We start from the raw sequence: 11574 nt of genomic DNA on the forward strand, positions 1-11574 counted from the left end.
CTCTATCTCTATGTTTCTCTCTCTCGCTGTCTCTCTCTGTCTCTGTCTCTCTCTGTCTCTGTTTCCCTCTGTCTGTCTCTCTTTGTCTCTCTTTCTCTGTCTCTTTCTGTCTCTCTCTTTCTCTGCCTCTCTGTCTCTCTCTGTCTGTGTGTCTCTCTCTGTCTCTCTCTCTGTCTCTGTCTCTCTCGCTCTCTGTCTCTCCATATTACAGAAAGGATATAGTGACACTGGAGAAAGGTGCAGAAAGCATTTACAAGGGTGATACCAGAACTGAGAGGTTATAACTATCAGAAAAGACTGGACAGGCTGGGGCTCTTTTCTCTAGAAAAGAGAAGGCTGAGGGGTGACCTGATCGAGGTCTTTAAGATTATGAAAGGGTTCGATAGGGTCGATGTAGAGAGCGATGTTTCCACTTGTGGGGGACACCAGAATTAGGGGCCATCAATTTATGATAGTCACTAATAAATCCAATAAGGGAATTCAGGAGAAACTTCTTTACCCAGAGAGTGGTGAGAATGTGGAACTCGCTACCACAGGGAGTGGTTGAGGTGAATAGTATCGATGCATTTAAGGGGAAGCTGGATAAACACATGAGGGAGAAAGGAATAGAAGGCTATGTTGACGGGGTGAGATGAAGAGGGTTGGGAGGAGGCTCGTGTGGAGCACAAACACCGGCACGGACAATTTGGGGCAAATGGCCTGTTTCTGTGCTGTGAATGCTGGGTAATTCTCTCTCTCTTGCTCTCTGCCTGTGTAGTTACACCCTCCCACCAATGGTGGCGCTAGATGTGACTCCAGCGTGACCCGTTTACATGGACAGGTTCCATTTCAAATGTGGATGTAGGAATTTATCATTGGAAAATATTAACTACAGTGGTATAGTGGTTATGTTACTGGACTCATTATTCAGAAACCTGGAATTAATAATCTCTTGAGTTCGAATCCCACCGTGGGTAGTTTGAGAATTTGAATTTAGTTTAAAAAATCTGGGAATAAAAAGCTGGGATGAGTAAAAGTGACCCTGAAGCTGTCGGATTGTCGTAAAAACCCAACTGGTTCATGAATGTCCCTTCAGGGAAGGAAACCTGCCGTCCTTACCCGGTCGGGACCTCCACGGGCCTCCACGTGACTCCAGTCCCCACAGCAACGTGGTTAAGAATATAAGAACATAAGAAATAGGAGCAGGAGTCGGCCATTTGGCCCTTCGAGCCTGCTGCGCCATTCAATGAGATCACGGCTGATCTTCTGCCTCAACTCCATTCACCGGCCCTATTGCCATATCCCTTGATGCCCTTACTAGTCAGAAATCTATCGACTTCTGTTTTGAATATACCCAATGACTGAGCCTCCACAGCCCTCTGGGGTAGAGAATTCCAAAGATTCACCACCCTCTGTGTGAAGAAATTTCTTCTCATCTCAGTCCTGAATGGCCGACCCTTTATCCTGAGGCTGTGGCCCCTGGTTCTAGACTCCCCAGCCAAGGGAAACATCCTCCCAGCATCCACCCTATCAAGCCCTGTAATAATTTTGTATGCTTCAATGAGATCCCCTCTCATTCTTCTGAATTCAAGAGAATACAGGCCTAGTTTAGGCAATCTCTTCTCATACGACAGTCCCGCCATCCCAGGAATCAATCTCGCGAACCTTCGTTGCACTCCCTCTATGGCAAGTATATCCTTCCTTAGGTAAGGAGACCAAAATTGTACACAGTACTCCAAGTGTGGTCTCGCCAAGGCCCTATATAATTGGAGTAAGACTTCTTTACCAGTTGACTCTTAACCGTCCCTCTGACGTGGCCACTCAGTCATATCAAACTGTTACCGGCGGTTCAAGGAGGAGGCTCACCACCACCTTCTCAAGGGCAATTAGGAATAGGCAATAAATGCTGGCCTTGCCAGCGACGCCCACATCTCGAAAATAAATTTTAAAAACATACACAGGCACACACAAATATAAATGATCTGGACTTAGGCACAACAGGGTGAAAATCAGTGACTGCTTAACAGTCATAATGCAAACATATTGCAGGAGACAGGAACAGGCTCGGGCGAGTGGGACAATAAGTGGCAGATGCAGTTCAGTAAATTAAAAAAAATGTGAGGTCATATATTTTGGGACGGAGAAGGAAACAAAAATGTCAAATTTCTCAGTGCAGTGGGGGAACACAGGGAATTTGGTTCAGGAGGTGAGAAACTCCTTCAAATTGGGAGGGCAGGTAAAATCAGCCGTGAAGCAGGCAAGTATGATTGGAGCTTAATTCTAATTGAGTCAGAAGGTCCCGGGTTCGGAGGTGCCGCCTTTCGGATGAGACGTTAAACCGAGGCCCCGTCTGCCCTCTCAGGTGGACGTAAAAGATCCCACGGCTGCTATTGGAAGAAGAGCAGGGGGAGTTCTCCTCGGCACCCTGGGCCAATATTTATCCCTCAGCTGCGTCATTATCACATTACTTTTTTGTGGGATCTTGCTGTGCGCAAATTGGCTGCCGCGTTTCCTACATTACAAACAGTGACTGCACTTCAAAAGAAATGTACTTCATTGGCTGTAAAGCGCTTTGGGGCGTCCTGTGGTGGTGAAAGGCGCTGGAGAAATGCTCTTTTAGAACAGAGAAGGTTAAGAGGAAATTTAATGGAGCTGTTCAAAATCACGATAGAGTAAATAAGGAGAAACTGTTTCCAGTGGCAGGAGGGTCGGTAACCAGAGGACACAGATTTAAGATAATTGGCAAAAGAACCAGAGGGGAGATGAGGAGAATGTTTTACGCAGCGAGTTGTTGTGATCTGGAATGCGCTGCCTGAAAGGGCGGTGGAAGCAGATTCAATGGTACTGTAACTTTCAAAGGGGGAATTGGATAAATATGTAAATACATTTTCAGGGCTATGCGGACAGAGCAGGGGGGAGTGGGATTAATTGGAGAGCTCTTTCAAAGAGCCGCACAGGCACGATGGGTCAAATGGCCTCCTCCTCCACAGCCATCGAGAGGGTGCAAAGATCAGCAGGATTTAGTGGGCGGGAGGGTTTGTGTTTGAAAGAAGAGCAAGGGGGGGGGAGTTCTCCCCGGTGTCCTGGGGCCAATATTTATCCCTCAACCATCACTAAAACAGGTGATCTGGGTCATTATCACACTGCTGTTTGTGGGAGCTTGCTGTGCGCAAATTGGCTGCCGTGTTTCCTACATTACAACAGTGACTGGACTTCAAAAAGTACTTCATTGGCTGTAAAGCACTTTGGGACGTCCTGAGGTGGTGAAAGGCGCTATGGAAATGCACGTCCTACGTTCCAATGGCCCTGGAGGAAGGCGGGGGTGCTGGTTTGGTCTCATCCCTTTTTGACGTTTCAGTACTTGCCCCGTCCTTTCTGATGCCGTGATCCATTCTCCAACGATCAGCTCTGACGGTAAAGTTATTCCACGTTGTGATAAACCTTTGCATGAAAAATGACTCCTTATCTCTCCCTTCATAGAGCTGGTGCTTAACTGGAGATGGTGGAATCCTGCCTTCGATTCCCACCAATGGGAATAATCTATCCGCTTTAACCTTCTCCACTGCTCTTATCATGCTGAACATCTCCAACAAGTGACGCTCTTGGTTCGAGTGCGCACAGCTCTCACGCAACCCGTTAACGCGGAGCTCCCAGCGCTGGGATCACCCCGCTAAACCCAAGCCTGACACACACAATGGGGTCCTCTGTCCTACCATCGCCACGTATCTATCTCCACCTCTATCGCTAACTCGATCACTCCATCTCTCTCTACCTCTATCTCTATCTTTCTCTATCTTTCGCTATCTCTCTCCCTTCTCTGTCTTTCTCTCTACACACTCTTAATCGCTCTCCATTTCCCCTCTCTCTACTTCACGTCCTCTTTCTCTTCTCTCTCTCTCCCCTTTCTCTTCCGCCTCTCACTCCTCCCTCTTTCTCCCCCTCAAGCTCTCCCTCTCTCTCTTATCTATTCTCCCCATCACTCACTCCTTATCTCTCTTTTTGCCTCTCTCACTCCCCATCTCTCTGTTATCCTTTCTCTATCCCTCTTTCACACAGCTCCTCTCTCTTTCTCTCCCCTCACTTCCCCTCTCAACCCCTCTCTCACTCCCCCTCCCTCTGGTTCTCTCGCTCTCATTCTCTCACCCCTCTCCCTCTTTCTCTCACTTCCCCTCTCAACCCCTCTCTCACTCCCCCTCCCTCTGGTTCTCTCACTCTCATTCTCTCACCCCCCTCTCACTCCCTCTCTCTCTCCCCATCTCACTTCCCCCTCCGCCCCCCATCCCGCTCTCCCCCCCTCTCTCCCTGAGACTCACTCTGCCCTATCTCTCCCTCCCTACAGTATGGTCTACACGTTGGTGAGTTTCTAACTCCAGTCCACAGCCCAGCAGTCCCCTTTGAAAAGGCATCGGTGGGGGTCGGAATTTCGGAGGACACGGACCATGTGGCTAACGGAACCACCACGGGCAGCGAGGGCCGGCCTCCCCCTGGCGGGTGACGGCCCTTGAATTGTGGGTAATCCTGCCATTGCCCAAACACCGCTGTGTCGACAGACTCTGACTCGCTGCAGAGGCCTCCGCTACTTAAACCGAAATCTGGGGCCGGACCATGTGGAAGGACTGATACTGAGGACAACAAGGAGCGAAGGAGAGGACGGCAGATGAGCTGTGTGTGAATCCATGGCCCTATTTATGGACACTTTAAGTCTATCAATATAACTAGTCAACAATGAATGTTTAGCAAATTAACTGTGGAGATTGCTAATTGTTTTTTTTTAAATTGTGGAATGTATTTGACTTGTTCTCATTTCCCTTGAAGCCTTGTATCAAGTTAACGGCTAAGTTTATCTCGGCCTAGTTACCTGAGGCTAGCTAAAGTGGCTGGACTTGAGGTGTGAAATGGTCGAGGCCGGTGTGATGACAACCAGCTTCGTCCTGAGAGGGGAGGGGGGGGGGGCCTGAAGGAAAGATTGGAAGCAGAAGGAACCGCTAACGTGAACGATAGGACTGCCGGCCACGGTGAGGTTGAAGGGGCCTAGTGGGGGCCCCAGCACGCGGGGGGGGGGGGGGGGGGGGCGCCATTTTGGATCCGGTCAGGTGTGGTGTTTGCACGAGGGATTGCCGCCTTCAACACCCTCAGACTTCCGGGCAGCTCCCAGCGTCAGTGCAAGGAGGGCAACTAGGGGGAAAGTGGGAGGGGGGGGAACAGAGGGACCTGGGAGTTAATGTGCATAGGTCCCTGAAGGTGGCAGGACATATTGAGAGAGTGGGTTAGCAAAGTGGCTTCATAAATAGAGGTATTGAGTACAAAAGTAGAGAAGTTATGCTGAACCTTTATAAAGCGCTGGTTAGGCCACAACTGGAGTATTGCGTCCAGTTCTGGTCATCGCACTTTAGGAAGGATGTGAAGACCCTTGAGAGGGTGCAGAGGAGATTTACCAGAATGGTTCCGGGGGGGATCTTAGCTACAAGGACAGGTTGGAGAAGCTGGATTTGTTTTCATTAGAGCAAAGGAGGTTGAGGGGTGATTTGATAAGAGGTGTACAAGATTATGACGGGTTTGGACAGGCTAGACAGGGAAAGGCTGTTCCCACTAGTTGATGGTACAAGGACTAGGGGACACAGATTTAAGGCTTTGGGCAAGAGATACAGGGGGGATGTGAGGGAAAAAAAAATTACGTAGCGAGTGGTGAGGACCTGGAACTCGCTGCCGACGGAAGTGGTGGAAGCAGAGACACTCAGTGTTTTCAAGGGGAGACTGGATAGACACTGGAGGGAAATAAACTTGCAGGGCTACGGGGATAGAGCGGGGGAATGGGACTGACTGGATTGTTCTACAGAGAGCCGGCACGGACTCGATGGGCCGAATGGCCTCCTTCTGTGCCGTTATGACTGTATGAAAGAGCGAGAGAAAGGATTGAATCGAACATTTAGAGATAGAATGAGAAATTGGTGTTCCGGGTACCCCAGATGGCAGAGGATCTTGCCCAGTGCAAAGCATGGCGCGGAACCCCCAACTCTGATTGGCCGGATTCCTGGAGGGTTCACCACACGACCTTTCACCTCCAACTGCCCCGCCCCGCCATTGGTCACCTGGCATGTCCACCATCGGGGGCGGGGGGGCTTTCCCAAGCCAATTGGGAATTTAACAGACTTCCTCACCCGATTGGTCGTCAGTCAAACTGTTCCCCCACCTCCCCCCCTCCCCCGTCTCCTATTTTCTAGCGACGGCCCTACGGGGTTTGTCTATCTCCCGGGTTGTTCGCTGCGGTGTCCAGGATCTCCAACCCCCCCCCGGAGACTCCGGGACAATGCGGGAGGGTTGGCGACCTTGGCACTGCCCACGATCTCCCGTGATGCCCGTGGCAACAGCACGAGGAAGAGCTTGAAACCCTCACGGCCGGCTCCTAGAGGTCAGATGGAGAGAGGACGCAGATGTTGCCTGTAGGGAGCCTCGGGTTTCCTACTGGCTGCCGTCAAGCATTCAATCAAAGGTGACTTCTGACCGTTAACCTTTAAATAGAATTACATAAAATCTACAGCTCAGAACCAAGCCATTCGGCCCAACCAGTCCATGCCGGTGTTTATGCTCCACTCGAGCCTCCTCCCGTCTTTCCTCATCTAAATCTATCAGCATAACCCTCTATTCCCTTCTCCTTCATGTGCTTATCGAGTTTCCCCTTAAATGTATCTCTGCTATTCGCCTCAACCACTCCCTGTGGCAGCGAGTTCCACATTCTCACCACTCTCTGGGTAAAGAAGTTTCTCCTGAATTCCCGATTTGATTTCTTGGTGACTATCTTATATTGATGGCCTCTAGTTATGCTCTTCCCCACAAGTGGAAACACGCTCTCTGTATCCACTCTATCAAAACCTTTCATAATTTTAAAGACCTCGATTAGGTCACCCCTCAGCCTTCTTTTTTCAAGAGAAAAGAGGCCCAGCCTGTTCATCCTTTCCTGATATGTATACCCTCGCATTTCTGGTATCATCCTTGTAAATCTTCTCTGCACCCTCTCCAGTGCCTCTATATCCTTTATATAATATGGCGACCAGAACTGTACGCAGTACTCCAAGTGTGATCTAACCAAGGTTCGATACAGGTTTAGCATAACTTCCCTACTTTTCAATTCTATCCCTCTAGAAATAAACCCTAGTGCTTGGTTTGCTCTTTTTATGGCCTTGCTAACCTGTGTCGCTACTTTTAGTGATTTGTGTCTTTGTACTCCGAGATCCCTTTGTTCCTCTACCCCACCTAGACTCGCACCCTCCAAGTAATAAGTGGCCTCCCTATTCTTCTGACCAAAATGTAATACCTCACAGTTATCTGTGTTGAACTTCATTTGCCAATTATATGCCCATTCTGCAAATTTATTGATGTCCTCCTGTAACTTGTTGCAGTCCTCCTCAGTATTGACTATCCCCCCCAATTTGGTGTCATCTGCAAATTTAGAAATTGTGTTTTTGATTCCAAAGTCTAAATCGTTAATGTAAATTGTGAACAACAGTGGTCCCAGCACTGATCCTTGTGGAACACCTTCTGCCACTGTGACTCGCTACCCTTTACCCCTACTCTCTGCTTTCTGTCCTGAAGCCAGCCAGCAATCCATTCTGCTACTTGTCCCCTGACTCCACATTCTCTGACCTTGTTCATCAGTCTATTATGGGGTACCTTATCGAAGGCCATATTGGATTAATTAGTGATTATCTAATATTTATAGTCGCTAGTTCTGGTCTCCCCCACAAGTGGAAACATCTTCTCTACGTCTACCCTGTCGAACCTCTTCATAATTTTAAAGGCCTCTATCAGGTCACCTAGAGAAAGGAACTCCAGCCTGTTCAACCTTAGCTGATAGTTATAACCTCTCAGTTAGAATCAGAGAATCAAAGAATGATACAACACAGGAGGAGGCCATTTGGCCCATCCTGCCTGTGCCAGGTCTTTGAAAGAGTTCTCCAATTAGTCCCACTCCTCCCTGCTCTGTCCCCATAGCCCTGCTAATTTTTCCTCTTCAAGTATATATCCAATTCCCTTTTGAAAGTTACTATTGAATCTGCTTCCACCGCCCTTTCAGGCAGTGCGTTCCAGATCACAACAACTCGCTGCGTAAAACAAATTCTCCTCATCCCCCCTCTGGTTCTTTTGCCAATTATCTTAAATCTGTGTCCTCTGGTTACCGACCCTTCTGCCACTGGAAACAGTTTCTCTTTATTTACTCTATCAAAACCCTTCAAAAAATTTTAACACCTCGATCAAATCTCCCCTTTACCTTCTCTACTCTAAGAAGAACAACCCCAGCTTCTCCAGTCTCTCCACATAACTGTAATCTCTCATCCCTGGTACCATTCTGGTCAATCTCTTCTGCACCCTCTCCAAGGCCTTAACATCCTTCCTAAAGTGCAGTGCCCAGAAGCATAACTTCCTTGCTTTTGTACTCTATGCCTCTATTGATAAATGTAAGAAGTCACACAACACCAGGTTATAGTCCAACAGCTTTATTTGAAATCACAAGCTTTCGGAGCGCTGCTCCTTCGTCAGGTGAAGTGGAAAAAAACAAAAAAACAGACAAAAAACATTGGCTTGCTCTCTCTACACAGATGCGGCCGGACCTGCTGTGATTTCCAGCAAAAAAAATGTTTTTTGTCTGTTTTTTTTGTTTTTCATACAGACCCCAGCATCTGCATGTTCTTTGATGTAATGTTTTCCTGACTGACCTGTTTGGACACCATTCACACCTTTGATTGCTGTGATTATCTCTCTGCCGAGGTGTGATAAATGGCAGTTGGAAAGATTACCTGTAAACATCTGACATTATTCTCTGACTATATAAGCTGTGTCTTTATGCATTTCTCCACTTCACCTGATGAAGGAGCAGCGCTCCGAAAGCTTGTGATTTCAAATAAAACTGTTGGACTATAACCTGGTGGTGTGTGACTTCTTACATTTGTCCACCCCAGTCCAACACCGGCATCTCCACACCATGGCTTCTATTGATAAAGCCAAGGGCCCCGTGTGCTTTTTTAGAAGCCTTCTCAACTTGCCCTGCCACCTTCAAAGATTTGTGTACACACACCCCCAGGTCTCTCTGTTCCTGCATCCTCTTTAAAATTGTACTATTTAGTTCATATTGCCTCTCCTCATTCTTCCAACCAAAATACCACTTCACACTTCTCTGCGTTAAACTTCATCTGCCGTGTGTCTGCCCATTTCACCAGTCTGTCTATGTCCTCCTGAAGTCTGTTACTATCCGCCTCACTGTTCACTACATTTCCTAGTTTCGTGTCATCTCCAGACTTTGAAATGATGCCCTGTCTACCCAAGAGGGTATGGTAGCATCGTGGTAACAATTACTGGACTAGCAGTGAAGCAGAGACTAAGAGTTCAAATCCCACCACAGCAGCTGGGGAATTTAAATTCAATTAATTGAATATATCAATTAAATGAAAAGCTAGTGACCATGAAACTACCTGATTATCATAAAAACCCATCTAGTTCACTGGTGTCTTTAATTGGTCTGGCCCACAGCAATGTGGTTAACTCTTAACTGCCCTCTGAAATGGCCTAGCAAGCCACTCAGTTGTATAAGATGGCTCACCGCCACCTTCTCAAGGGCAAGTAGGGATGGGCAATAAATGCTGGACTTGCCAGTGATGCCTACATCCTGGAAATGAATTTTTTAAAAGTCCAGGTCATTAATATATATCAAAAAGAGCAGTGGTCCTAATACTGATCCCTTGGGAACGACACTGTATATTTCCCTCCAGTTTGGGACCACTACTCTCTGCTTTCTTTAAGAACATAAGAACATAAGAAATAGGAGCAGGAGTAGGCCAATCGGCCCCTCGAGCCTGCTCCGCCATTCAATAAGATCATGGCTGATCTGATCCTAACTGCCAATCCACTATCACAGAACCATCTCCTGAATCTAACAGAATTAGACACACAAAATAGGAGCAGGATCAGGCTACACGGCCCCTGGGCCCGCTCCGCTACCCACAGGGCCATGACCGATCCGAACCTAGACTCATGTCCAAATTCCTGCCCGCTCCCCGTAACCCTTAATTCCCTTTACTTCTAGGAAACTGTCTATTTCTGTTTTAAATTTAAGTAATGATGTAGCTTCTACAGCTTTTTGGGGCAGCATATTCCATGGACCTACCACCCTCTGAGTGAAGTAGTTCCTCCTCATCTCAGTTTTGAAAGAGCAGCCCCTTATTCTAAGACTGTGCCCCCTAGTTCTAGTTTCACCCATCATCGGGAACATCCTCCCCGCATCCACCCGATCCAACCCCTTCACAATCTTATATGTTTCAATAAGATCGCCTCTCATTCTTCTGAACTCCAATGAGTAGAGTCCCAATCTACACAACCTCTCCTCATATGTCCATCCCCTCATACCCGGGATTAACCGAGTGAACCTTCTTTGTACTGACTCGAGAGCAAGTATGTCCTTTCTTAAGTATGGACACCAAAACTGTACGCAGTATTCCAGGTGCGGTCTCACCAATACCTTGTACAACCGAAGCAATACCTCCCTATTTTTATATTCTATCCCCCTAGCAATGAAAGCCAACATTCCATTGGCCTTCTTAATCACTTGCTGCACCTGCATACTAACCTTTTGAGTTTCATGCACCAGGACCCCCAGATCCCTTTGTACTTCAGTACTTTCCAGTTTCTTGCCATTAAGATAATAACTTGCTCTACGATTTTTCCTGCCAAAGTGCATAACCTCACACTTTCCTCTTAGCCAAATTTGTATCCATGCTGCCACTGTCCCTTAACTCCCATGGGCTTGAATTTTGCGAACAAGTCTATTATGCGGTACTTTGTCAAACGCCTTTTGAAAGTCCATATACACAACATCAACCCCCTCCTTTACTTCATCAAAGAACTCGATCAAGTTAGCCAAACACGATTTGCCTTTAACAAATCCGTGCTGACTTTCATTTATTAACTCACGTGTTTCCAAATGCCAATTAATTTTTTCCGGATTAATGTCTCTAATAGTTTCCCCACCACCGACTGGCCTGTCGTTGCCGGGTTTACCCCTCTCCCCTTTTTTTGAACAGGGGTGTAACATTTGCAATCCTCCGGTCCTCTGGCACCACCCCCCTATCCAAGGGAGGATTGGAAGATTATGGCCAGAGCCTCCGCAACTTCCACCCCTTCCCTCAGTAACCTGGTATGCATCCCATTCAGACCGGGTGACGTTTCTACTTTGAGCGCTGCCAACCTTTTAAGTACCTCCTCTTTATCTATATTTATCCTATCCAATATCGCTACTACCTCCTCCTTTATTGTGACATTGGTAATAGCCTCTTCTCTAGTGAAGATAGATGCAATGTACTCATTTAATGCCTCAGCCATGCCCTCTGCCTCCACAAGATCGGTTTTTTGGCCATTAATCGGCCCCACCCTTCCTTTAACTACACTTTTACTTTGTTAAACACCTATTGAAAGTCCATTTATATGTTTAGAAAAGACTTTTGGCTTCCCTTTTATGTTCGCTGCTAATTTATTCTCAAACTCTCTCTTTTGCCCCTCTTATTTCCTTTTTTAGATCTCCTCTACACTTTCTATATTCAGTTCGGTTCT

The 11574-nt window shown here is 47.3% G+C and overlaps 1 protein-coding gene across 1 annotated transcript in view; it reads left to right on the plus strand.

Annotated features, from left to right (window-relative positions):
• Positions 1-4905, plus strand: part of cnih2 (cornichon family AMPA receptor auxiliary protein 2) — a 140716-nt gene extending 135811 nt beyond the window's left edge. The window contains exon 4 of the mRNA XM_085975692.1: positions 4319-4905. Coding sequence (XP_085831818.1) covers positions 4319-4346 — 28 coding nt within the window. The 3' untranslated portion in view covers positions 4347-4905. The remainder of the gene's footprint in view (positions 1-4318) is intronic.
• Positions 4906-11574: the final 6669 nt, after the last annotated feature.

The sequence above is a fragment of the Somniosus microcephalus genome, unplaced genomic scaffold (genome assembly GCF_052327205.1).
Source record: "Somniosus microcephalus isolate GS21.2 unplaced genomic scaffold, FLI_Smic_1.0 unresolved_chr2, whole genome shotgun sequence".
Taxonomy (NCBI): Eukaryota; Metazoa; Chordata; class Chondrichthyes; order Squaliformes; family Somniosidae; genus Somniosus; species Somniosus microcephalus.